This window comes from Columba livia, chromosome 3 (genome assembly GCF_036013475.1).
Source record: "Columba livia isolate bColLiv1 breed racing homer chromosome 3, bColLiv1.pat.W.v2, whole genome shotgun sequence".
NCBI lineage: Eukaryota > Metazoa > Chordata > Aves > Columbiformes > Columbidae > Columba > Columba livia.
In genome coordinates, this window is record NC_088604.1 from 11,076,804 (window position 1) to 11,104,641 (window position 27,838).

A 27,838-nucleotide genomic window follows, 5' to 3' on the forward strand; every position below is an offset into this window, starting at 1 on the left:
GCTCACTGGTTATGGCTCTTTTTTGGATTCCCCCCATGAGCAGTCCTGGGGCAGCACAGCCCCATGCCCACAGTCTTGGCCACATCCCTCATCTGCATGGCCATATAGCCAACGTGTGCTCCTGCAGCTCCCAGCTGTGTTAATTCTTTAAAACTGCCTTTTTTTTTTTTTTTTAAAATAATGTTTGCACACACATTCAATTGCATTGTTTGTAGCCAACACTTCAACATGTGCTGGCACCCACACAAGAGAAAGGGAAAAAAAAGACAACTGAATTGACTGGAGGTGAACAGGAACTCAGCCCTGACTCCAGCAGGGTAAAAAAATTCATCCCGTGGTATATTTTTTGCAGGACTGTTTCAGTTTTGCTGTCTAAGGTGAGATGTGTGAAGACCAACCCGCAGCTCTGCTGAGGAGTGGTAAAGTTGCTTTTAACCCAAGAAGGGTAATTTGCAAGAAGGAGCTTCTTTTAAAGCAGCACTTTTTGACGCAAACCTCTCGCAACATTTTACACTGCCAAAAAACCCGTTCCGAGCAGAAAATCGGATGCAACTGAAGGCACAGAGGGTGCGGGGCCAGCTCCGTGGATCCACGGGCAGGAGGAAGGACATCCCCCTACCCAATCTCTATATTTGGGGGGAGAAACCCCCGCTGGGTGTGACATGGAGTCCCAGCGCAGACGGGCCGCCCGGGGAGCTCTCCCTCCCCTCTGTCCGGAGCGGCGCCGGGGGAAGGGGAGACGGCAGCGCACCTCCGTGATTTTCCCACACTGGAAGGGGAAGGGAGGGCTTTTAACGTTGTTATTATTATTATTAATAATAATAATTATTATTATTTTTAGCGAGAAGGAAGGAAACTCGGCGGGAAGAACGCCGCCGCCGCAGAGGAAATCTGGGAATGCGATGGGAGGGAAGCGATGGGAGGGAAGCGGCGGGCGGGGAGGGGAGCGGACCGGCGCAGGTAGCGCGGCGGCAGGAAGCGGGGGCGGGCGGCGGGGCGGGCCGGGGCCGGGGCTGGGGCCGGGGAGCGGAGCCGAGGGGAGGGGAGCGGAGCCGAGGGGAGTGAAGCGGAGGCGGAGCCGGCCGGGGGGTGGCCGTAAGGTGAAGGTTGTTTCAGTGGGTTCATTAAAAGACAGAGTTCAACTCCCTTCCGTCGCAGAGCGCTGCTGGGAGGCTGGTTCGGGGGTTTGCGAAGGGGCGAAAAGAAAAAAAAAAAAGAAAAAGAAAAAAGGAAAATAGAAAAGCGAGAAAACCCGCGGCTACTTAAAAGAACACTTAAGAGGAGCGGGACAAGAGTGGCCGAGGGGACCGCGGGAAGAAGGGACAGACTGTGCGCTCTCGAGGCCCGGCGAGGAGAAAGGATGAGAAACGTGGTGACCGTGTGGCTGGTGGCCCTTTGCTTCCAGGCTGCTGTCCCGGTGAGCCCGCGGCGAGCGGGGGGGGTTGGCGGTGCACGTGGGGCGGCGGGGACCGGGCTGGGCCGGGCCGGTTCGGGGGATCGCAGGGGGCCGCCGCGAGCCGCCTGGCTCCCCCCGCCGGACAGGTTATCGCAGCGGAGCGGTGCCTTGCCCGGCCCGGCCCGGCCCTGCCAGGAGGGCTGCGGGGGCTCTTTGTGCTGGCGGCGGGCTCCAGCCCGGGCTGCCCCGGCAGCCCTAATTCAAACCAGACCCGCTGCGGCCGCTCCCGACCTGCCGGCGGCTCCGCCCCGCTGCGCTGCGGGGCGGGCGGCGCTGCCCGGGAACCCCCCGCTGGGGCGCGTGAGCCCCTCGGTGCGCCCGGGAATGGGGCAGGGGGGCGGGGGGAGATGCTCACGTCCACCCTCCGGCGTGGTGCGGGAAGGGACGAGCCCCGAGTTTGGGCGAGCTCTGGCATGTGGCTCTTTGTGGTTCAACTATGGCCGGGGAGCCCTTCCCCGCGTTCAGTGGTCACGGGTGACTTCTGAAACGAGGGTGCTCCCGCCGTGCTCTTGGCGCAACCGGGCTTCGAAGGGAGCTCGGGGTCGGCTGCTCCCCGATCACCTTTGTGCCCGGAGAGCTTGGTCAGCAGAGAGTACGCCCGGATGCCTTTTATTTCTGCTCGCTAAACCAGAAATCCAGGTGGTCGCCTCGGCGTACGAATCCTCCGGCTCTCCTGATGCCCGGTCTCGGCGGCAGCACTGGGAAACCAGCCCCGGTTCCCTCCCGTGCCCCGGCGTGCGGCCATCCCGGCTCCGCGCTGCCTCCAGCCCTCCGGGGCCGCCTGGGCAGCGCTTCGGGGCCATCCGCTTTCTCCCTCCCCACCGCAGTCCTCTGCTCCCCTCCTCCTGAACACAGTTACTAACACTGCGATAGCGAAGCTTGCGTTTTCTCCGAACTCCGGTGTTTCGGAGCAGCTCTCTGGGGAGGCGCAGAGAGGCTGGGTTGGGCTCGGAAAGCTCCACATCCGCGCAGCAGCTGCCGCCAGATGTCATCCATGAACAGAGGATGGCTCTGCCCCTGGAGGGCCTTTCCACGGAGATCCGGCACCGCAGCTTTGTGAAAGTGCTTTGCTTGGTGCTCCGAGTCTGTGCTGGAGGCCTGAGCTCCATCCCCAAGAATCTGGGCATGACTGGAGTCCTTGGGGACATCTCTCGAAAGGCACAAAGCTCAAGTTGCCATCCCTTTCTCCTGTGGTGAGGGACACGAGCTCGTTGCTTCCCGTGTGCCCAACCTGTGTGCGTGGCTCATGGAGTCTTCTCCTTTGGATGAGTTAGAAGGAAATACTGAAACATGAGGCTGTGTGAGCAGGCAGGATTATGAAAGTCAAAACTGGTGGGTTTTTTTCTTTCTGAAAGGAAATAATTGATTTGAAAGTTGTCTGGAGATGAATTTCAGCAGCAGTGTGGTAGGGAGTGGCAGAACAAAGTGTGTGGCAGGATCTAAGCTGCTCAAAGTACCTCCAGTTTCGCTGTGCCGTTCTGTCTGTGAACTCTACCTGTAGATCTGGACGTGTACCCTTCTAGCCCATGTGGTAGTGAGTAGTTATGAGATGGCTAAAAATGACAAACCTGTGAGCGTAATGGGGAGAGGGCTCTGCTCATAGCTTCTGAATAAGCTTTCTACTGAGTAAAGTGGAAAAACTGCAGTTACTTTGCAGCCTCTCTAACGCATTTGGATAAATTTCCCCTATGATAAGTGTTCCTTACTAGAAACAGTAAGGACATGAAGTAAATGCTTTTCTGGAGTTTTCATGTGCGTAAGAGACACGCAGGCCTGGATGACACTTCAGATCAAGGGGTGTCCTGGGTGAACATATGGAGGAGCAGAAGCCCTTGGGGCTCTTCGTGGTGACTCAGTGCTGAGGCTGTTTCCCTTCTGGTGATCACGTGGCCTTTTTCCCATGTTGAAATGTCAGTGACATGAACTAAGCCGCCTTTCCCACCCATCTGGAATAATTACGCTTTTGCATCAAGTGGCAGAAAACCTCTGGAATTAGGCACAGAAAAGCTGAGTGACCTTACACAGTCCTTTGCATGTGCCACATCGCAGGGCTACAGGCATGGTTGCGTTGGGTTCTTGGTGTCTGAATTATTGGAAAGGGTGCCACTGGCACATCTCTTGACCCTTGGCTATTGCTGCACGACTTGACTCATCCATATTATTGTAGAAGTAATAAGCAGGAACAAGAAAGTGGCCAAATAATAGTTGTTTTCTGAGTACTATTACCTGTAGGAATGGTTGCGGAGGTTCCTGTTCTTCAAGGTGACACTTCATTGCCCAAAACACCTTGTATGAGGGTCATTGCCCTCTGTTGTTATGATGGAGACATTGATTTCCTTGAAATAAGAAGGCTGATGCATCTTAATGGGTTAAACTAGTTATTTTCTCAAATGGAAACTTTCAGAGGGTGTAACCCTGCCAAGAAGCCAAGTGAGCCAAGGTGCATGGCCTGCTGCAGGGGGCAGTGGGCAATCCAGGCTGTATCGTCTGGTGTAGGAGCACACTGGTGGTTAACACAAGCTTAGCAGAGCAGGCAGAACCTTTTTTCCAAGGGTGATGTCATTCCTATCTGAATGTAAACTAATTAGAAGAAATTAGGTAGTCCAGCTTACTTATTAAACGTGTATGCAGTGGATAAGGAGGAAACACTTTCTTCTATAGTACCTTCAGAGCAGCGTCACATTATTTATCAGGCACTATAAACAGCACTTTTCTATCTGAACACTCACTTGCTGGTGGTTACCTCCCAGTAAAATGGTGACTCTGTTGTATCTGGTCAACTCTAATTAGAGCAGAGACAAATAAGCTGTGATTTGTATCACGTAAGGGGGCTCTGGTGCAAGTTTGTAGTCCTTTGTGCCAGGTTTCTCTCAGTTTCAAGTGGCTGGAAGAGCTAACGTTTCTAATAGCAGCACTCTGAAATTTCTGGAAACCAAACAATCCTCTCTAACAACCTGAGACAAGTTACAGCAAGTGTAAGAAACCTGTAAGCCTTCTAAAATTAAGCTAGTGCACTAACCTGAAATGTAGGCTGCTGTTTTAGTAGCAAAATTGGTCCATTTTAAGTATGAGTTTTGCATTGCTGGTGCTTAGATGTCTCCAGGTGGCCTGTGTAGCAGCACTTTGTCCTAACCTTGTTTGAACTGTCTCTTGTGTCCAAGAACCATACTAATGCCTTTGAGAGGGACATTCCACACTTGTTTGTGTCATCTGGTACCTAGGGAGCTGGGATTTTAGTCGTGTCTACTACGGAGAGGAGGAATGTTCTTGAGAGAGAGAAGATAGGACCCCTTTCCTGAGGAGGTGCTGTCAATGGTAAAATTGTAGTGCTTCAGCATTGCAGCGTTAGTATTTTTGTCTTAAATGTCTCCTACTCTTTCAACTCAGAGCTATTTACACAGCACTCCAGGACAGCTGGAGGCTGATGGACTCGCTGGGACGTAGGGTACTGCAAATGGCACTAGTCCCTCAGGACAACGTTCAGTTGATGTTAAGACACCTAAATGTAGGTGTCTATGTGTGTGCTAGGTGCCTAAGCTCTCATTATAGTCATGGCGATGTAATCAGTGGAGTCAAAGAGAGCAATTATCTGACCAGCCCCTGCACGTCTACTTCAAGGTGAGTTGCTTTGTTGGGGCTGCTTTGACTAGATCTCATTTTGCCTATAAGGGGAGCACAGACACCTTTCCTTTAGTGTCTTTATCTGAGAGCAATTTAACTCAAAGTGATCGTCTTTTTATTTGTGAAACTTTTATGGTAACTCCCTCCATAAACAAACAGACCGGACAGGTGCTGTTTCTGTGCCAAGAGAACTAGCAAAGCAGTGGGAAACACCAGCTTCCAGCTCCAACAACAGCTCTGTCCTATTCTAGCGCAACTGGATCAGCACCTTCAAATAATGCCACAGTCTTGCTCTGCTAAAGGCTGCGGAAGAGAGTAAGGAGTATAGTTGGGTCCTGTGTCAATGTTCTGAAGTGAGGAATATGAGCGGAAACATAAGTGGATGTACTTTTGGAGGGGGAGCTGGATTGTGAGCTGTTGAGGAGGCATCAGAGCATTTTAGCATTTGAAGGCACTGTTTATTTGTAGATTAGAAGTGAGGAACCTTTATTACTCCCTATATTGTGATACAGGCAGTGAACTTGTGAAGTGGAAGCTGATTGACCAACAGTGGCAGGATATCTGGTGTTTCTTACAGGTTCATTTATGTTCTGAGCCAAGACTCTTAAAATGCAGAGAGCATGTGGTGTCTCCTTAGAAGTGCTGAGTATCAATTTTGTTAACAGGTCTCGTAAGTCAGAGTTGACTAGTGTACTTCATTTGAACTGCTGCTCTGCTAGGCCGCTGGTGTACCGCAGAAATGAGCTTTATCTGGCCTGGCTAGAAACCTGGGACAGTGCACTTTCTACTGTGGAGATGCTAGTGGAAAAGTTACCGCACTGTGAAGCCTTACCTCAAGGTGAGATAACATTTGGACCTCCTACAAGCAACTCTTGTGGAGCAACATCTGCTAATGTGGTGGTTTCCCAACCTCGCAGTTTCTCAAGCAGTGCTTGGCTGCAGTCAACGTTCTGGGTCTTGTGGAACCGGCATGGGTCCAATGGAGTCTGTTAGCTTGGGCTTCTTGCCATGTTTGACTGTAATGTTTGTATCTCGCTGCTGAGACCAGTCACACCAGTGAGTCTTGCTTTGCTGGATGGGAACCAGTGTGTTAGTGGGATTTGGATGGAGTTGGTAGCAGAACTTCCCGTTGAGTCACTGGAGCTGAAGTTACAACTGAGTCATGGAGGTGTCGTAAGTCATGGCTTTCCCTGCTAGGCTTCTAGTTTGCAACTCCTTCGGGTACTGATCAGTTGAAGAACTCTTGCTGCTTCACTTAGCATCTTGCTGTTGTGTTCTCTGGCAGAACTGTTTTCCCCATTGCCCTTGTTTTTGCAATATAGTTTTCTTCAATGTCCACTCGTTATGCCTCTTAGTGTTCATGGCTTTTCTAATAACAGAAAGGTTTTCAGGATTGCTATGGCAGAATGACTCCTTACTAAAAGAAAGGCACTGATAAAAGACAGGGAACTGCCTGCCAGCCAGCTTAAAATACTCATGGGTGTCTTGCCTCTCATGGAGGCTCTGTGTTCTGGTCATACCCCACCCTCTAACTTTTCTGCACTGCCGGTGCAGTAGCAACGTCTTGTATGCCAGTCATGGGAACAAGGGCTGACAGTCTTGATTTTTGGCTGCAGACAGTCCCAGGCACATGCTGCTGTCAACCCACTTCTGCAAAGCACATGCAACAACTCATCCAAGTGCCCTGAGCTCCATTGCCTGAGCGTGCACAAGCCATTGCTAGAGAATGGAGATTGCTCTTTGTCTGCCTGTGACACGTGATGAGGAGCCTATTGTCTCTTAAATGGAGGAAAACTTGAACTCCACTCCATTTGTAAGGGGAGGAAGCTGAATGCTGTCTGGGCTGTACATAGGGAAGCTCTTATTAGTTTCTGGTGCTGGTGGTAGTACCCATCTGGCCAGAGCTAGTCAGCAGCTCCCGTCCAGCCCTTTGCATCTAGGGATTATGAGAGGAGCAGACTGTGTATCGAAGCCAGAGGTGGGCAGGGGGGAGTGGAGCCAGTCTACCATCTGGAGAGCAAGCAGTGATTAACCTAACAACTTCCAGATGAGAGCTCTTGTGATGTTCCATGTCGTAGCAGTGGTACTGCTGTGGCTGTGTTGGTAAAGAGCCTTTGTATGATCCCTGGGGATCAGACAGGCAGCTCCAGTGCTGTAGGAAGAGACTACCTGGCTCTTTCCTGTCTCAAAACAGGACCCCATTGCTGCCTTTATTGTGTACTTTGAGACCAGTAGAGTGGAGACATATAAATACAGGTATATATATATTTATATAGGGAGACACCTGGCCTTGTCATGTGCTCTTTGTTGACAAGCTCACAGCAGGATTGGCAGGCTGTACGCCATGACCCCAGGATGGTGATTTGGGAGATTCAATGCTCATGCTCTGCACAACCACAGGAACTCAGAGCAGCCTGTGTACCTACTGAAACATGAGTCTCAGGTGAGGGCATCTCTGCAGAAGAGAGAACCTGTTATCCCATTGATCAGCTGGTAGGTATCTTCTTTAGGGACAGAGCCCAAGCTTTGTTTGGTCAAGAAGTTGAGGGGTAAAAGGAGTAAAAGCCCAAACTAGAGGAACCACAGAGCTTGCTTGGATTCGTATCTTACACAAACACTAATATATCTGTGTTTAAAAGAGGTGTAGATGAGGCTTTTAGTGACATGGTTTAGTGACAGTGTTATGTTAATGGTTGGACTCAATGATCTTGAGGGTCTCTTCCAACAAAATGATTCTATATGTGATATTTTTCACTCTCCTGCTATGCTCTGTGCTTATGAAACTGTAATAGAGACTCTTGCACTGGCAGATTTGATGGTCAAATGAGATTAGTCCACCTCACTGGCTCTAACAGGGTGTAAGTGGCACCTACGTGCAGTGGCAAAGTGGTAGCAAAGCTTGCATCGAAACTTGCCGAACAGCCTGCAGCTAGACGGCTTTGACTGCTAAATCTCTTTCTGTCCTAACGGGAGGAATCTTCTAGATCATGACTACTTTCCCATCAGCGAACAAAGCACCCAACAAAAGAGGCTGACTCTGGCATGTCTGGGCAGTGGCAGAGGAGTGCTCTGCTATCGTGTGCTCACATCGACTGACTCACGGCCTCGAACAGCAAAGCTGCTGCCTTAATCCTCCAGCAGCATCAGCTCCGCTCTGAAGAGAGTTTGACTGGCAGAAAGTTCCTCAGTCTGCATCTGTAGCAGCACCGAGCTGTGAAATGGTGGTCAGCTCCTTACTGCAGGAGCTGGAAGATGAGATTATGAATAATTAGAAGGTTTTACTGTAGGACCTGAGACGTGTTAAATGCTCAGTAGGTCCCCATCTCTCCAGCATGCAGCTAGAAGGGGTTAAAAGGATCCACTAAACCACCTTACACTGATTCTAATGAGTAAAACAGGCTGGACGCTACTCTTGTAGTCAACTTAAATGCTAGCGTCCCAGTCGTATAGCCAGTCTTATTTTCTGACCTGTCCTTTAACACTCCCACACCACCGGATTGCCTGCTGGGGAACCTTCCCAGGCATTATTTGGGGACAGACCAGTTGGCAAGGTTCGAAACTGTGCCAGAGATCATTCTAATAATTTGATGGTATAGATTGTGTTCCAGTGCCCGAGGACATTCCCTGATGTTGTTTAATTTACTAGTATGGATGTAGCCGGTGGGTCTCTGGCAGCAGGCCCAGAATATTACGAAAACTGCAGTATCCAGTAAAAGAAAGTGAAAGTTCGTAATGGGAGATCACGACTCTCATTGAAAACTGAACCTTTTCAGATGCTTCAGAAGGATAAGCAACTACTGTTCTGTCAGAAATCCTGTGGAATCAATCAGCTGAGGTTTGCAAGGTGAATACTAGAAACCTGGGTCAGCAAAGCATTCCGTGTAGTAGTGGTGGTGCTGGTGTGTGCCAGCCATTCAGCCTGTGCTTTTAGAACTGGCCCACAAGGTGGTCCTTCAGCATTTTATTCACTTTCTTTAGAGACAAATTGTGCTGACTAGAGTTGGTAGTCAGTGAGTAGACCCAGAAGTTTATTAATATATGAAATATCTTAGTGATGTTTGAGCAGTGTCTTACAAGTTTGATCTGTTGTTATGTCGTATCTAACTATTCTGATGGTACTCCTGATTAGAAACCTGTCTGAACTAAGGGACATGTTGGCGTAACTTGGTACTAAAGCACTTCACCTTGCCTTGCAGTTTTTGGTATTGTTTTATTGACTTGTCTTAATGCCTGACAGTCCATCAGCAGTGGCATTAGTGATGTCTCTTGTCTCTTCACAGTACAGATGTGTAAAATGCAGGGATATCCAAACCACAACTTCAGTCTTCCAGTTGCCCATATGAGGCAGGAGAGCATCCAGACTCCACTCCCCTAAACTATAACCTCCTCAACTGATTTGGTGACTGTTCTGAAACAAGGCCATGGGGAAGACAGGTGAACAAGCTGTGTACTCAAGAATGAAGGCATGAAGTGGCCGAAGGTAGTGTTCATCACAGTGAGACTTGGATAACAGCTTGGATCAAAGGGAGGCTCTCTGATTTATCCTGCCTTTGTAACAGTCCCTTGGTCAGGGCTCTGCTGCATAGGTGTGGTACTAAACAGTGCAACCCAGTGACTTGATAAGCTTAATGTGCTAGGTGTTTGGTCAATAAATGCCTAATGTTAATTTCTGACATTAGTAGAACTATAGGTGACTAGAGTGCAATTGCAGCAGCAGGTTTTTTGGATGATTGTTTCTGATGGGAGGATTTCATTTGATGCTTCAGCTTTGAAATGATGCTTCAACACCCTCATGACTCAGCTTGGAAGTGCACCAGCCAGCTTCCATAATCTCACTGAGGTGTTGCATAATTTAACTGTAAACAGGGCAATAGTAAGCTACTGCTGTCAGAACTTTGTTTTACATGCTGGATTACCAACGCTTTTATGAAACTGAAAACAGAAACCATTAGTGTCCTAGAAAGAGGCACTGAGAGCTTCATCTCTGCACCATTTTATATGGGTAGATCACTTGCTGTATGCTTCAGTGGTTATGAGCGTGTGTATTTCTCAAAGGGTGTTCATGTAGTCTGAACTGTGTTCTGTGTTAGAGTAATTCAGTGAAATGTGGTCCAGCCATCTGGCCTACTGCTGCTTATTCCAAGGAAACTAGCAGTACCTGAAACACTTGCATGCTGCTTTTCTTCAGGAGCTGCTAAGACTATGAGGAACGAAGGGGGTGATGCCAAAAGTGCCTCTTTGAGAAGACTCTTGGGATGGGGGAACGGGGTATTCCTGATCTGAGATGTGGCTCCTGCATCTGGTGGAGATGTTTCTGTCGTTTTGTGCATGGCTTAGTCAAGCTGGTGTAACTGCATCTGTTTGGCAGGGATGACTCCTGCATTATGAACAATCTAGACTTAGTCAACACTCTAAGATCCCGTGGATAAAACAGACCTCATAATGTAAGGAGAGACTTGATTTCTTCACACGCATGCTGGTTTACTTGAAACTAGGCATGGTAAGGCACAGACGGAAATGCAAAAAAAGTACACTTAGCCATGTGTGTTGGTTCCTGCACCTTGGCAGGTCGTACACTGCCCTGCATTACATCAAACCCATAATCTAAAGCTGCTTGCACGGTCTGCATGAGTCCAGCAACTGCTGATTGAGATGTGAAAGTTCCTTCTTAGCAGACCAGCAGCTGGCTGGTCTGAGTCTCCAAGCGCCAGTTAGAGCTTGGCTATAGGGAGTGTGCCCAAATCAGAAGAGACCTGCTGAATGTCAACTGTTGGCTCACTCTGCTGCCCTAGTCTAACTTGTGTCTGCAGCTCCCTTGCAAATAGTTGAGGCCTTCTGTAGCAGATGGACAAATAACAGCACCAAGTGATCAGGTTGTTGGGTGTGACTGGTCCTGCCATCTGGTGCACATGTGTGAGATGGAGACTGGGACGGTGTCTGTTCAAGCCAGGCAGCTCTTTCTGGGTGCTTCCAGTTTCCTGATCCATCAGCTCTTCAATGCGGGGTGTGCCTGAAAAGGGTTGTTGGTGATGCCATAACTAAGAAGCTGGGTAAGAGATTTATAATGACATCCAGCATTCAGAGGTATCAGATGTCCGGGATGTGCATATAGAAAATTGTTAGCAAAACAGCATTTCACAGGCACTGGAGACTTCGTTGTGCCTCTTTCTGGGGAAAATGTGGAGTTTACAAAAGCAATCAAGAAGGCCTGGTCTTGGATTGTTGAGTCTCAGGCTGGTTTTGCTGTAACTTTATGTAACTAGTCAGAATACCTTGTCAGCTTTTCCTGTTGTTATAAAACTCTTTGTAGGTTTAAATAGTCTCAATCAGTTTACCAACTAACCTGCTTTACCTGAGATGTTCAGTTATCCAGGTTCTGCTAGGAACCAGAATTGCTGCCAGTAAACCATTAGTTTGGTGATACGCTAGGGATTTTTATCTGAAACTCGGATTTCACTGACCTAGTGCAGCACTGCAAGCAGTTTGCTGAAATTAGAAACACATATATGTATCACAAATAGAGTAAAAATGCTTCTGTGATCCTTCAAGATCTTACAGCTTTGTCTCTTGGCTCCTTGGCGTATTTGCACCAGGTAATTGCTAGAATTCAAGGAGCAGAAGAGAGTAAACTTCCAGGATAGGGATAAGAACTTGGGTCTTCTCCTAGCCATGTGCCTGGATACCAAAAGCTGTTGCACTCAGTCTTGCCTGATAATAATTCCTGGAGGCAGGAAAATACTCCTGGCTGCACGTTGGCTTTCCTTCCTTGGGTGACGCCAAACAGCTTCTTCCCCTCCAGAATACTGTGCATTATGGTGATGAGGTTTCTTCTGACTTCTGGGAGCACATCTGCCCAGGTTAGAGCACTCGTGCAGCTGTAGTGTTGCTTGTGGTAGTCTGCTGATCACACAAAAGCTGCCATGGAGCTCATTTGGAATGGGTAGTAGTTCCACCAGCTACATTGTAGGGCATTTATCTCCAGGAAACAGGCTCACCTAGAACCAGAGGTGCATACAGGTTTTCCTGGTGCTGCTGAGAGACATTGGTGATTCACAGTGTGCCACCAGCCTCAGTTGAAGACTAGAGATGCCATAGACCAAGTCATGCTTTCCTATAGACACGTCTCTGATTTCTGAGCTGGGTCTCCCTGAGCTGAATGGCTGAAGATGAAAAGATCAAGCTGGGCTCCTTTGAATCAAAGCCTTTGAACTGCCTCTTGTGTCCTGATGTGGGTGTGCTGCAGGCTTGTGCTCTGTTCCGCAGCAATGGCCTCAGCAGGAGGAGCCTGCAGGGCTGAGCCTCTCCGCATCCTGGCACATGGCCTGCAGCTGCATGCTGACCGGTTTGAGCTGACAGACTGACTGGAAGGGGACTATCTCAAATGGGACAAATGCAGACACTAGCTGCTTTGCAACTCCTGCCTTGAACCTAGTCTCGGACTACATTCACCAGTCTCAGGGCTGCAGTGCTAACTGGTCTGCTGTACTGGGAGCTCTGTGTTTCTGCTGCTTGCGTCAAGAATAGTGTGGCCAGCAGGACCAGGGCAGTGATCGTTCCATTCTACTTGGTGCTGGTGAGACCCCACCTTGAATCCTGTGTTCAGGTTTGGGCCTCTCACTACAGAAAAGACATTGATAGGTGCTGGAGAGAGTTCAGAGAAGGGCAATGAAGCTGGTGAGGGGTCTGGAGCACAAGTCTGATGGGGAGCGGCTGAGGGAACTGGGGCTGTTTAACCTGGAGAAAAGAAGGCTGAGGGGAGACCTTATCACTGTCTACCACTACCTGAAAGGAGGTTGTAGCATGAAGGGGGTTGGTCTCTTCTCCCAAGTAGCAAGTGATTGGATGAGAGGAAATGGCCCCAAGTTGCACCAGGGAAGGTTCAGATTGGATATTAGGAAAATTTTCTTCACAGAAAAGGTCGTCAGGCATTGGACCAGGTTGCCAAGGGAAGTGGTGGAGTCACCATCCCTGGAGGTGTTTAAATTATTTGTAGATGAGGCTCTTGGGGACATGGTTTAGTGCTAGAGTTAGGTTATGGTTGGACTCAATGATTTTAAGGGTCTCTTTCAACCAAAATGATTCTATGATTCTATTCTTAGCTTTATGGGGAGAGGAGACTGCCTTCTCCAACCCATTCATGCTGTCGAGGAGCAACTGGGCGGACTGAAGCCCGCTATTGCACTTGCCAGGAAGTCTTGGTGGTTCTGCAGTGAGTGTCACTCCAGTGACAGTCCTCAGTGCTGATCCCGTAAGACTGGCTGAGTGGCTTGCAAGAGATGGGGCAAAGAAAGGAATTTGCACACAGCTGCAAGCAAGTCTGTTCATGGATTGAGATAACTGGCCAAGGATAGTGACTGGTTTTGCTGGGACCACTGTTGAGGACATAAGGTCAATGTGTTCATATGCGGTGGAGGGCAACACTCCAAGACAAAGTCCAGTCTCCCTGGAAGTGGTTATAACTGTTGATTACTTGTCTGAGGTGAGTTGCTCAGCTTCACCTGCCTGAAATCCCCAGCAGGGGCTGCGTGTGTCCTGTGGCCATCCTACATGGTGTGAACTAGCCAGGTCGGGATACGTGGCAGCCAGCGGGCACGTGCTTGTGCTACTCTGGGGGGGAGGAAGAGGCAGCAGGGACCTCGGATCCTGTCACTCTCAATTTCTTCTTCCATCAGAAGGATCATGTTTATCTGTGTTGCAGTTACTAGTGTACTTGGCTAGTGCGTTTTGGGCTACTGGAGTTCTTTGCTAGATGGGTTTCTGTTTCATAAAGATGTTCTGACCTTATTTTGTCAGGGTTCCAGGGACAGGCAGCCCATCACTGGCTTTGTCTGAAACTAAACAATTCACCGTCTGTTCTTTTCTGAACAAGCAGATGAACTGGCTGTTGCTGTAAGACTGAATCTTCTCAGCTGGTTTTGCTACGCTAGAAAGTAAAAAGTACCGGTGACTTTAGGTCAGAGGGTTTTAAGACAAATTAGGTTTGTCCAGTCTGGGCTTATGCAGGCCACTGCTCATCTCTTAAACCAGTTGAAATGGATTGAAATTAGTTCCTACCTACTTTGCACAGCTCTTGGAGGCTATATATTGACCGTGGCTTTCATGTGCTATCTGAAGAAATGAATACCTGAACTATCAAGCATGCTAAAGAGCTGCAGGGAAGGCTCTTTAAAGAAAAGCAGTTAACAGCACAAAACTGAACTGACTGCTTCTCATGAGATTGGCTGCAGGGAAAAGAGCTGGCTCATTAGACCGCATCTTCAAAACCCAGGCTGCCTCGAACGTGGGAGACAAAAGATATCCCGCTTTTGGCCATGTTGTGACAACTTTCATCTGCCACTGATTCGGAGTTGAGTGCTTGTTGTGCGCCACATCTGTGGATGTGTTGACTTGTCAGTGAGGTTCAGTCACTGGCCTGGGCTGTATGGGTAGGCTGGAAGGAGCAGGTTGGCATGAGTGAAAACCATGTGTAGTAACTTACTTGTTTGATGTATCCTCCAGGTGAAAAAGCAGGAGCACAGACTCTTAACTTGCTTCTCTGTATTCCTGAAGGACTGGCCAGACTTCTGGTGGAACTGGCTGAGAGAATTAGCAGGCAGCTCAGCTCTTGTGCGTCAGAGCTGACGTGGTGCTCTGTACACTCCCAGCAGTGCACACGGGTCTTGGGTGTTTGCTGCTGATGCTCTTGGGTGTTTGCCGCTGATGCTGCGTATGTTGCGTGGCCATGGGCTTCCCTGGCTGTGGAGTCTGTAGCCCTGTTGGACTCCAGCTCCCTCTGGCTTCGCTCAGCCCTCTCTGCTGAAGGACACGCGATGCACTCCTTGTCCAGCACTAAATGGCAATTGCGCTGGGCCTCCTGTAAAGTTCAGGTGGCCCAAGACAGAAGTAGAACTACTGCCTTTTTGATTAAGACATTTATCTAACCTTTGCTGCTGTGTTTAGGTCAGGGAGGACTTAAAACACTGTTGTCAGACTTTGTTCACAATGGATAAGGTTTGTTCCAAACGCTCTGCAGAAGAGAACGCTCCCTACAACCCCTCTCCTTGCTGCTTTTTGTATAAACGTGCGCAGCACTTTGAGTCAGCCTCTGGTTTGCATGTTGCCTGCAGTCTGAGGGTGGCGATGCCCCTTTCCAGGATGCGGGGCAGTGACAGGGTTTTGCTGGGCAGGTGACTGAATGTCAGCACCCCGGAACCCTGGCCGTGATTCTGTATGAATTACTTTAGCAGCCCTGGCTGCCGCGCTCTGCCCTGTGCCAGTACAAACACTTGTGCATTCATGCACCGAGCAGGATGGAGGAACTGGTCCTACTGGAAAATTCTTTGACTGATATTTTCTCCCTTCCCTTTTTTTTTTTTTTTTAACCAGACCAGTTTCCTGATCTGGTTCACTGTGAGATGAACAACAATGCAGGGGATGGTCCAGGCAGCATGAAGTGACACGCTCTCGTGGGAGGTGGTAGTTTAAAGGGCCCTGTTGCAGAATGTGAAACCCAACCTGCTGGTGACAGGCTGGCTCATTTTCACTCTTGGCATGTTGATTGCTGTGTTTCAGCCCTACTTAATTAAACAAGTTGGCCTGTCACAGTAAGGAGAAAATGTAATGCTAATTGGGTAGTGGTGTGGTACTTATCAGGTGAGTCTCTAGAAGTATTGGGACCATAGCTGCTGTGTTTATGGAGTAGCTGGATGCTCTTCTTCCTTGGACACTGCATCTTTTTCAAAGGTTCAATCTGTGCCCGTTGCCCCTCATCCTATCATTGGGCACCACTGACAGGAGTCCAGTCCCATCCTCTTGACACCAATCCTTGAGATACTGATAAACATAATCAAAGTGTAGAGGACAGCGAGCAGAGTTTACAGTCTATTTTGTTCTTCCCACAGTGGAAAAGATCCTAAAAGCTCTCATTCTGTTTTAAGTAGGTGTTGGACGGTGTTTCACTGTCCCCAGAGCTGAGTGCCAAGAGGTACCTACTGTGTGATGATCAGGTGGTTCATGCTTCAAATAAAAGCAACTGCTGTTTGCAGTGAGGACCTCTCCCTCAAAGATAGTCCCTTTCTTAAGCCCTCAGCCAAAAACAGGAGGCCAGTAAGAACTCAACCAAAATTTTCCAGATTTCTTTACACTAATAATGATTTGATAGAGAAGCAGCCAGATTAACTTGCTGCTACAATGGTGCTTGCCTTGCATTACCCTGTAATTTTCACTTGAGAGCTGCCTGACCATGTCCCTGTGGAAGGAGCATCCTGTGAACCACTAACCAGCCTTAATCCAGATGGCATAAAAGGACGGATGGACAGGTGGGGATGCTGAAGCCTGTTGGTACACAGCAAAAGCTCATTGAAGGAGGGGGAAAATGACACCATCTGAAATAGGGAGGGCAGATAGTTGTAATGCTTTGTGCAGCATTGATTGGAACACTAGCCAGGGACAAAAGGTTGGCTTAAATCTATGCTACCCCGTTCATGAGCTGTTTGTGGGATGGTTTGAAGGTTTCTTTCTGCTCTTTGGCCTGCACTGTTAGTCTATGTGTTTGGCTGTTGTAGGAAGATAACTACTTCATTAACTAGCAGGGTCACCAAGCAGCACTGGTGTTTATCCTGAGCAGTGGAATAACTGGAGAAACAACTGGAAGAGCCATTAGCTGAGATGGTGCCACATTGCCACTGACTTCTGCTGTAGCAGACGTGGCATGCAAGCTTCATGTCTGACTTGTCACATAAAAGCATCAGTTCTGTTTCAGCTACTCCAGGATTTATGGCTGGCTGTTAAATTGAAGGTGTACATGGTCAACTTAATGTCAGCAGTCCTTGCGCCTGCAGAAGGAGGATGCTGTTTTGTTTTAGGGTTGGATTTTTTTACCTTAAACGTTTAAGTTGTCTGAAAACCATGGACATCTGGGACTGGAGTTAATTATATGTGGGCTATTAACTGCAGAATATCAAGGTTCAACAGAGATAAAATTTCTTTCAGCAGGTGGTTTTGTCTTCCCACACACTAATACCAATATTTTGAGGTCAGAAGCTCTTCAGGCTGTTCTGCCTCAGCTAGCATTTCTGTGAGAGGGTCTAGCTCTGCTTTTCAAGATACAGAAATAGGTGAAAGACAAACCTTTCCGTTTGAGTTTATTTTAGAGCTGTTCAAATCCTTGTGAACATCTTTTCTAGATGCTCCAGTGTTCTATTTGGTAGCCAACTAGAGAGCAAATGCTTGTCTTGTTCTTATATGTCTCTCTTAAACAAGAGCAAACCGTTGGTTTTGCCTCCCATAGTGTCAGAAGAATCTTGCAGGTTGCTTAGGAAGGTGCTTTAGGTGGGAGAGCTCATTACAGGTCATTCGTTTTCAGCCGAATAAGAAGGATTTATTAGGAGAAACAAATGTGGAAATTTAACAGCATTATTGAGATAATGGATGATTTCAAGTGTTTTTGACACTGCTGTAATAGGCTGATCACTAACTGGGATTAATAAGAGCGGGACACAAATCATCCTTAATCTAGTTCAGGGCTTGTAGCAGCTTGTGGCAAAGCCAGTGTTTTTGCTTACATCAAAGAACAATTTGAAAAAAAAGCTGCTTCCTTTTACATATACCATGGCTGCAAATTAAAGAAATGTGGTTCCCAGTTTGGGTGCGGTGAGATCAACTAATAAACTACAAATCTCCCCTTTGTCGTGAGAGAGTATTCCAGATCTGGGCTCTGGCAGGAGGGAGCTCTGGCAGCTGAAGGGATAAACACAGAAAGATTCATGTATTGGGACTGCAACCAACATAAAGACTGAAGAATAGTTAGAAATGATGTTTTAAAAATTAAAAAAAAAAAAAAAAGATGAGTATGTCAGACTTCTGGAGCCTATAATATCGCTAATGATTTGTGAAAGCCTGGCCCATTCTTGATTAATTGAAGGTGCTGCTAAGCAGCTTTCTGGTCGTCCCAGCCGAACTGAATAACTATTTTTCTGCAACAACAGAGTGCTCAGCAAAAGCAGAGGTTCAAAGTCTCCCTAGCGTTTCCCCTCAACAGGCTGCTTTGGTACTTGGGAAGGGAGTCTTCCACTGGTTACTGCATATCAAAAAAATGCTCTTAAAAATGTTACCCCTCACATGCAACTGAATTCAGTGACAGCAAATCAAAAGGACTAGGCAAGTATTTCTAATCAGTTGTCTGAGCTACTTAATAAATAAATAAACCCAAAACCACAACTAAAAGAATACTATATTGGTAAGCAGTAAAAGCAACATGTTGTAGGTACAGTATAAGAATTGAAAGTCTTTTGGCTAGAATACATGAGATACCATCAGAGATCCTTCAAAAGATCAACTGTCTGAACTTAAACGTGTTCATCCAGCCTCTCACATCAATTACAATGTGAATAGTCCATAAATACTCTCAGTGGACTGAACAATAAACCGGATGATGATGGAAGTAATTTTAAAAGCATGTCCACATTAGCTGATTCTATCTAACAGACCAATAAAAAAACTTTTAGCTGAAGTAGTGCAAAGTTGTTGGTGAAGCAATCTTGCTTTAAGATGGAGTTTATTTCCTGCACTTTTCGTATGATAGCACAACCTGGTGATTCAATCTGTGTTCTGCGCCCCTAATCCTTTTGACTAATCCAAACCTTTCTCATTGGTGTAACTCTGCTGCAATAAAAGGTCATGGAAAAGCCTTGACCATGAGGTGTTTGCTGTCTGAACAGCACAGTCCGTCTTCCTGATGCAAACCCGAATTAGTTCAAGCCCTTCCGATGCTGTCCTGTGTCAGTGTTTTATGTTAACCTTGCTGTGTCTGAAATCCTTCAGCAGCAGATCATTATAGCAGCATGACCTTTCTGCAGTATGTGTATTTTGTGGTATTTTTGTGGTGCCATAGGGAAGGTTACTTACTGCCTCTCATGCCTATTGAAGCTGCAGTCCATGCAGCAAGAAGTGTAGTCTGTATATAACTGTGCAGTTACATAAATTGGGCAAACGTTCCTTAATGCTCGCGTGTCATGAAATTTGATCATGTCATAAAGTTACATCACTTTGTGGATATTCTGACTGTGCGTAATCCTGCACTGTCCCTTGAGTATTTGGGGCAAAGAAAGTCCTTCTCAAATCCCAGGCCTCAAACTACCTGGTGAAATTCTGCAGCTCCCATGGGAGCAGCCTGAGGCAAGATCCTTTGGGGACAGCTAAGTAGAAGGACACATCTAATGCATCTTCACCAAGTTCTTATATAAAGTTGTGGAAAACTTTTTGAGTCCTGAATCATGTCTTCTGTTCTCTTGAAATACTGTAGCCAGCCTCAGGGGACAGGAACCGATCGGAATCTGCCTTCATGTTTGAATGCAGCTGGGCAACTCCACACTGCAACAGCATGGGTTTCCATTGGTTTAGACTGGGATTCACGGGACTCTCCTCCTCTGAGGAGGACCTAGCTATCCCTGCTCAGATACAGAAATCAAACTAGGATTCAAACAAGTACAAGGTGAAGGTTATGGAGAAGGAGAATACGCAGCAGCCTGGGAAGAGGCTAAAAGCTCAGGTGTGAGGGGAAATCTAAGGGTAGGCTGGTTGGACATGCTTAGATACCAAGAAAGGAAGTGTGGCATGAACGAGCCTCACCTGTGAACACCACAAGGGGAAGGGGTGCTGGTTCCATAGTCAAGATCAAGACCTGCTGTTTCACTTCCTGACAGGCTGTGATCCTTTCAGGGGTGTTGCGAAGGTCTGCAGACCATCACGTCTGTCCAGGTGTTCTTGGAAATCCTGCAAGAGCTACCCCTGAAGATTCACATTTGAAGGAAGTTAGTCTGATCCTAGATATGAGTGTATGGTGACAGGTCTTAAACTGCATTGGCAGGCCCTTTCTTCAATAAAAAGTTGGAGAGATTGTTTTCGAAGTGTTTCAAGGTAGAGTCTCCCCACTGGGAGGACAGTGCACCCTCTTTTGCAATGAGTCCCCCTTTTGCACTTAAACCCAAGCTGAATGGGAACAAAGGCTTGTGCTTGCAATTGCCAGTGCAAGAAAGGAGGGAGAAAAATGGTCCCCTAACCCCACATCAACCAAAATGGTACAGTTTCTGCAGTCTGACTTTACTTCTGAATGTACTGGAAAGGAAGCTCAAGGGAGCAGAGTGAGGGAAGCCTGGTAGTTATTTCCATATTCTTTCTGCACCAACAGCTCATACTCTTTAATATTTGAAGTGTAGTGATATCAGCTCGTGTGAGTCACTGACCTTCGACTCAAGAAGGAAAATATACAGGAAGTACGTATCTGACCTACTTTCCATGGGTGAGTGCAAAAGCACAGTGCAAACAAGCAGGGACAAATCTAAAAATCCAAATTACCTCATGACATGCAGCTAAAAGAATCGAAAGGCAGTTTCTTCTCAGAAATTGCTCTAGAAATATGCTTGCAGAAGCTTGAGGAAAAGTGTTTTGCGTGTGTTTGTTTTTTTTTCTCTCTAGTAGAGAAAGTGCTGAAAAGCGTAATGTCTATATGAGGGGGATTTTTGTTGTTGTTGTTATTTCTTTTGTTATTTAAAAAAAACCCCAATCATCTAACTGCAATGGTCACCCAGAAGGGGTGAGCCTGATTAGGTTGGAAGCAGCTTGCATACTTCTTTGTTTTCAAGGAGGTCAAATCTAATGGGGTAGTTAACCACCTTGGAAACCAGTTGTTCTGTGGAAATGTGGTGAATGGATAAGGTTTTAAGGCTGGAAGAGGAGATGGGATGAACTTAGGTACCTTAAAAGAATGAAAAGGAGATAGGGCAAATAAATACAGCTATGTAGGTAATAAAGTGACAATGAGACAGCTCAATTGCTTTGTTTGACAGATTATAGTAGTGCCAGTAATTTCTTCCTAGGATGAAAATTTGTGTTATTTTTAAGTGACACTGTGTTAATGCGAGCCAGAGGAGTACAGTGGGCCTGGCTGCAAAGCTGGCAAGAATATATTTATTTACATAATAAACTGAGATTTCACACTCCTGATAAAACCATGATCAGCTCGGATGGTGCAATGCAATATCTCCTATTGCAGATGGGGCAGTGCTGGCAAGGGATGATGAGGGCATCTTGAGGATGGGATAGAAGTGAACATTCTGGAAAATGGAGACTGTCGTTGGATGGGGAAAGATGAAATTCCGAAGAAATTACTTACAGGGCTTTGATTTGCAATCTGAGAAGGGAAAATGACAGGTTGGGTAATGGTAGCCCTGCAGAAATAAACCTGGGGCTGGTTGTGAGCTGAGAGTCAAGCATGTTGTACCGACAGGAACAGCAAGTGTGTACAGCAGAGGTCAACAAGGTGCTTGAAGTAATCACTCTGCTTTGCTTAGTGTTGTTTTCTTGGGATATCCCAAACAGCTTTGAGCATTGTGTGTCATGGCAAACAGGTGCAGCAGACCAGGGGTTTGGTCTCTTGTTTCAGCAGCTGAACTTCTATGTGGGCTAGTGCACTCCTTGAAGCATAAATGGAGAAAGGTCAGGGCTGTGTTCTCCTACACGGAATGCTGGCTTCTATCTCAGGACTTAGTCTGAGTGCCCACACTGATAAAAAGAGTATCTCATTCTATTGCCAGTTAGATGCTGTGGTTTCAGATACGTGATCAGTGCTGGAAGGGCTCAAAAAGTCAGAACTTGAAGCAGAATGGTTGTGTTGTGTGAGGACTGAGCAGCAGCTGCTACCAGGATGCAGCTCTGAATGGCTTCCTCGCTTGCTTCTTTCCCAAAGTAAGTGCAGCCTGGAAGCAGCGCAGAGAAGGGAGGCAGCAAGACTGGCCTTTCCAACACCAAACAGACTAACCAAAACTATTCTTTTGGGGAGGGGGGATGGAATAAAGAAAGATGAGAAAATGTAATCCGAACAAAGAAAGTTTGCATAACCTTCAGGAGCCTTTAGAGGACTCTGCACAAGCAGCACGATAACTTCAAGTAATCTCATCACTAACCAAGCTTTTCCCTTTTTCTTTAAAGCAAACTACAAATTTGAACCTTCCTCCTGAAGATCTCGATTCATCTGGTGATGATGACGATGGGTTCTCAGGTTCAGGTGCAGGTGAGTTATTAGCACTCGTACTGTTAGTGCTTGATCCTTCCAGAATGTGGCAAATGAGATGCTGATGAGCATCCAAGCTAAAAGAGGAGGAGGGAGGAATCATACACAGCCCTGCCTCAGAATATGAGAATTAGGAACAGAGAAAGAACCTAATCTATTCATCTTGTATTGCTTCAGATACTAACAATTAGCAGAAAGTGAGTTGTAGGAGACTTGAAAGGGACCAGAAGCAGGTATACTCCATGTCGCTGCTAATATGAGACGCTGCGTGAAGAATGTTATGAAATTGGAATGATTCTTCACTCATGGGGAAGAGAGACCATAAGAAGTGCCTTCATCCTCTCTTACGAGCTGGTAGGAGATACCATTTGAGGGTGTGTAAACCCCAACCTGCCGACACGCATCAAGTGCAAATTTTATCTGTCATCAGATGTGCAAGTTCCCATGAGTCATAATTTTTTAGAATTTGAATAAAGGAGTTTTAGGGTGATGAAAAAGTCTATCAGAATAATTACTAAACTGCAGAGAGAGACCTTTGGTGTTCAGTGCTGAAGCTAAGGAGATGCTACTGAGGCAAGAACAAGCTATTGAAAGCTAAAGCATGGTGTCCTGCTTCCTTCCAGCCACATGCTTGTATTGTATATTAAATTCTGCAGGAATAAGACCCTGAAATCACTGCCAAATGTGCCAATGACTAAAGATATTGAGTAAATGGGTGACTGTTTTGAATCACATAAAAGATCTTCATGAGAAAAGGGTCAGATAACTATCCTGAGCAACCAGTGTACTGGAAGCAGACGTCCCCCTCGTCGACTTGCCAGCAAACAGATGAGCACTTGTGCCTCAGGGAGAAGCAGATGACTGTCAAAGTATTGCTGAGCAGTGCATTGGTCTGCCCTTTCCTTATTCCACTGAAAACAATATAAGGAGTTACAAACTGAACTACTGTTATGACAAAAATTGGCTATGCAGGTTAGGCATCCTGTGTAGGCCAGCACCCTGTTAACAGGTCTCTAAACTGGCCAAGAATAATATTTTGTTTTGTTTTGCAGGTCCCCTGACTGACCAGGCTCTCACCCGGAGAATCCCAGGAGAACAGACTAATTCCTCATTACTGGCAACGCCAATGGATTTCAACGAACAGATACTTCCTGGGATTGAGAGCCGAACTGAAAAGGAAATAACCTCTCCTTCTGCAACTAGCAGTGTAGTGACAGAGGAGCCAGTTGTAGCTGTGAAGGACGAAGGACCTGTCATGGGCTTACCTGATGAGAAGCCAACAAATGATGCAGTTACAACAGTGAGAAGCCCCACTACTCACTTCCCTTCAGTGGTTCACGTAACTCCTTCAGAAATCTCAGGCACGGTCCATGAGCTCGAACCTCAAATCCCCAGTTCTGATGTGCCAGACACTAAAGACGTGCCTGAGCCCCACTCTACAACTCATCATGAGGGAGATATCGCTGCCAACCCCACGACAACAGCTCCAAAGGATGTTGTTCCTACACAAGAGGAGGTTTCTGAAGATGGTTCTGGAGACCCGGTGAGGACTAACAGCTTTGACATTCTTTCCAGGGAGATGGCTTTAGTAGTGGGTGGTAAGTTGGTTTTGCAGGAAAGGGTGGTAATTTGTCAAAAATAATGTTTGACTTAATATGTTATATTGGTGTGGAGGGTTTTAGATGAAGAAAAAAAAAAAGCTGTGGAAAGTCTCCAGTAAGAGACGTGGGAAACATGAATAACCTGCCTTGTATGTTCCAACAGGGAGACTTCATCTTGACTAAAGATGAGGATTTGGTCCCCACGCAGAACTCAGAAGTACCACATGACTCTGAGAGGAATGCCAAAGCAGCAGGAGCCTCAGGAATTATGGACAGAAAAGAAGTTCTTGGAGGTACCAGATATTCTAGATCTCTAGCTGGTAAAAGCAGACTCTCATAGGAGTATTCCAGGCAGCAGAAGCTGCAGTTCTGCAAATACATCTCTGAGCATGAAAGCAAACCTTTCATATTACAGCTCTGAAATGAGGGTCCTGATTTATGATTCTGCCCTGTCAAAACCCTAACAGGGGCAAATATTAATCTGCTAAGAGCAAAGCAGCCACTGCTAGTTACCTGGAATTTTATATTGAAACCTATTCAGTTGCTTTTTTCAAAAATTAGAGTGAAACTGCTCTAATGCTGCCTGGGTCAAATTACTAGAGTTGAATAACGATGTCTTGCATGATTTGCAGTGTGACCTGGTGTGGTACATGAGCAAGGTCTTAGTAACGGCAGGATGACTGGTTTGGGGGGGGGACAACGACACACAAAAGGACAAATTAGTTTCTGGAAGTCATGAAGTCAGGAACTGCACTTTAAGGAACAATCTGGAACTTAGAATCATACTAGCATTCTGTGGTGTGGCATCTAGAGTAATTTGTGGCTTTTTTTCCCCTTCTAGGTGTTATTGCTGGAGGACTAGTAGGCTTGGTGCTTGCTGTGTTTTTAGTTGCATTTATGCTGTACAGAATGAAGAAAAAAGATGAAGGCAGCTATTCACTGGATGAACCAAAACAGTCTAACGGAGGATACCAAAAACCACACAAACAAGAAGAATTCTATGCATAAACACTGACCTTCAGGACACCACTTATTCCACCTCTCTTGGACTATTCTCTCCCTGCACGTGGACCTCCTAGTGCGCTTTGCGTTAAACTTAAGCCATATGATCATTGGGTTATTTGCCCTTACCACTTTGCCATTGGAAATTTTATAACTACAAAGTAGATCTGGATTCATTGAACATTCCCTGCTTTCTTGCACAACTTTATTTTATTTTTTGTTTTTTTTTTTTTAAACAGAAGTGGGACTTACTTTGGTTTATCCTGAAGACTGCTGGGGCAGGCGGTGGGGAGAAGATAAGGGAGCACTGTATGTATAAACCTCTTGATATTTAGGGAAAGGGCTAGCAAGAATAAACGATTATCAGTGCTCGAATTCTGTATAGCAGTGATCCTTCCTATTTAACTCATAGACATGTCTTTTAAGTGTAACTAACGTCTGCGCTGGGCAGATGTTTGGTATGCTGCAATCCTCTAGCTCTTTCTAACTGCCGTATTTGGAGCACTTAATGCCTATGAAACATCAAGCTGAATATGATTTCTAGTGAAAAGAGGTGTGAGGGGCAGGGTAAGCAAATGACTGTCACATGATTTAAAGTAACTTACATTTTGGAAGCATTATCCCATACTCAGAACAAGCTCCTAAGCAGTTGGTGCATACACTGATACAAAACACACCCCAAAGACCCCAAAACTAAGCGGGGAGTTCATTTTGCCAATCGCATTGGATTGTCCCACCACCCTCTTGCTCTTTCTAGGCTTAGGTAAGGAACAGATTTTTCTAAGCAGTCTCATCTCAGACATTCCCTCTTCTTGGGTGCTGCATCTGTCGTGCTGCAAATACTCTTATTCCAGGCTACTGTGTAGTCGCCAGGTGACTGATGGCACGTTGTAGCACCTACCTTTCTGTGCACTGTTTACAGCGGTGGTCTCGGAACGTGATCTGCTGTCGATGCCACGGAACACCTTGGCACACAGGGGTGGAAGGTAGAAAGCAGCATATCATGACTTCGCAGCTAAGGGGTAGAGAAGCATAGCATCTCAAACAAGCCTGAGGAAGGCTAAATGTATATGGCCTTAAATATATACAACAGTTGGCGTGCTTGACTCTCACAACTCTGGAATGGCTCTTCAGAAGCTGTTCCTGCACTTTGGAGAGAAGCAACTCCAGGGATGTCAGACTAGTAAGGGCTGAAAATCACCTCCTGAGGAAAGTCCTGGAGCTGTTGGTGGTCAATGTGCTGTCAGATGTGAGGCACTGAGGCCTCATTGAGGGTCTGGAGTTCTCCAGAGTATCTCAAACCCAGTGAGAAGATGAGTGTGGTGTTCTGCACAAGCCTTACTTCTGCTCTGCCTTTGGTTAGCTTCTTGCAAGTTCAGTTCCTCATCACTCAATGCAGAAGGTATGGGGTGGGTAGAGGAGTGTTTACAACTGATGTAAATATTTGTACTGTTGAGCCAGAGAAAGTGATTAGAGAATATTGGAGAATATTGCAACAGTTGGTACAAGTGTTGCACATTAACAGTAGAACTTAAAAACCTGTGTAATTTAAATGAAGTATGAAACACTCCTGAGCTGCTACGCAGCTAAAATTGGTGCCTTCTCTGCAAACCCAGGAAAAAAAACACACTTCTAGATTCCAAACTCTTCTTTATGCACACAGAAAACTTGTGCATATGTGTAGCTGGCTGTTTTTAAATAAAGCTGCAAAGTCCATTATGTCTTTTTTTAACTGAATGAGTTTTTATAGGTTAATGCAGTGACCACATGGTGTTAATTTCAGCTGTAATTCTTTGCTTTGTATAGGAATGTAGAAATGTTGTTTGATAGGTTTATCCATGAAAAGGTTCTTGTAAAGCACAGGAAAAGAAAGTGGTAAACTTCAGTTGTACCTCATGACCTTGCTAGGGGGAAAGGAAAAAACTTGTTTATTTTGGTAGCCTAAACTGACAGTTTGTGAAACAAACGTGACATTCTGTGTTATTTAAGTGGTACAAATGAAATAAGAGTTTTAACGGAAGATGCAACATCTGGTTATCTGTATGCCGTGTAAAGGTATACTGCAATAAATGGCATTTTGGCAAGAATGTGTCTGATCTGATACAATACTTCACAAAGTAGATGTCATTTTTAAGACTGCCCAGGTCTTTAAGGAAGTTGGATTCTAAGTGTGAAATGTGAATTCTGGTGCTAAACATGTGGAGGGACTTGAAGGGTATGAGTGTGACCTGCTTCCCCTCTCACCCTGCCCTGAATGTTGGGGTTGCAGGGAGCACTGTGGGATGCGAACAGGCTGTTGTGGAGATGTGAATGAAATCTCTGTTAGAGCTTGGCAGAATTTCACACCTGTTCTGATTTTGGGAGCTCTCATTGCTCATGTAGTATCTCACCATCCCCAAAAAGGTGAAAAAGAAGTTGTAAATCTCAGAGCTCCCTCTTGCTACTTGTCTTCTGCCTCCAGGAGTGTGAGAGCAGGGAGGGCTGCAGGAACGGCAGCTCCACATCTTTCTGTTAATGTGCTTCCCAAGACAAATTCGGAGATTGTACCTCAAACAGGGAGAGTAGAGCAGGCCTGTCCTAAGCATTCTGCTGTGCAGCATCAGTTCTCTGGGGTGCTATGGCTTGTGTGGGAGGAGATGGGGCAAAAACAGAAGTAGAGGAAGATGTCCTTCACAAAACAGGGATGTCAAAAGCTGCTGCATGTCTAGGTGAGTCTTACTGCAGCTTATAAAATCATTTCCTTTTACAAGGCTTTGAGCTGTAAGAAACTTTAGTTTTTTTGTTCTGTAAACTAATCACTGTATTTTTAGTTCATCATCTCTTGCTTACGCTTGAATTGTGTGGGCTGTGTGTTTCGCATTGGAAAACGTTTGGAGGAATCTTGGTAATCAGGTGGTTTTGAGATCAGGTGAAAGGATTGAAGTATTGAGTTTAGAAGACTTTGCTTCCATAGCTAAACAAAGATGGAAAGTGCTTTCTAACTGTATGTCAGCTTTACCAGTCCCTTAAACTGGGTAAAAATGACTTGTGTAAGATCAGAGTTGACTGTTTTACATAGCAGTGTCTTACCTGCTGTGAATTCTCTTCCTTGGAGGTTCCCAAGAGTTTATC

The 27,838-nt window shown here is 46.4% G+C and overlaps 1 protein-coding gene across 1 annotated transcript; it reads left to right on the forward strand.

The window, feature by feature from the left end:
- Positions 1-1,009: 1,009 nt before the first annotated feature.
- Positions 1,010-26,814, forward strand: SDC1 (syndecan 1). Its single transcript, XM_065055816.1, has 5 exons — positions 1,010-1,417; positions 22,043-22,124; positions 23,177-23,667; positions 23,889-24,018; positions 24,567-26,814. Exons 1-5 carry the CDS (start codon positions 1,361-1,363, stop codon positions 24,731-24,733), a joined length of 927 nt encoding a protein of 308 aa, XP_064911888.1. The 5' UTR covers positions 1,010-1,360; the 3' UTR covers positions 24,734-26,814.
- Positions 26,815-27,838: the final 1,024 nt, after the last annotated feature.

Coding starts and splice junctions, on each gene's coding strand:
- SDC1 (XM_065055816.1), top strand. CDS start 1,361: ATGAGAAACGTGGTGACCGTGTGGCTGGTGGCCCTTTGCTTCCAGGCT. Junction 22,125..23,176: donor GTTCTCAGGTTCAGGTGCAG/GTGAGTTATTAG, acceptor TTTGTTTTGCAG/GTCCCCTGACTGACCAGGCT. Junction 23,668..23,888: donor AAGATGGTTCTGGAGACCCG/GTGAGGACTAAC, acceptor ATGTTCCAACAG/GGAGACTTCATCTTGACTAA.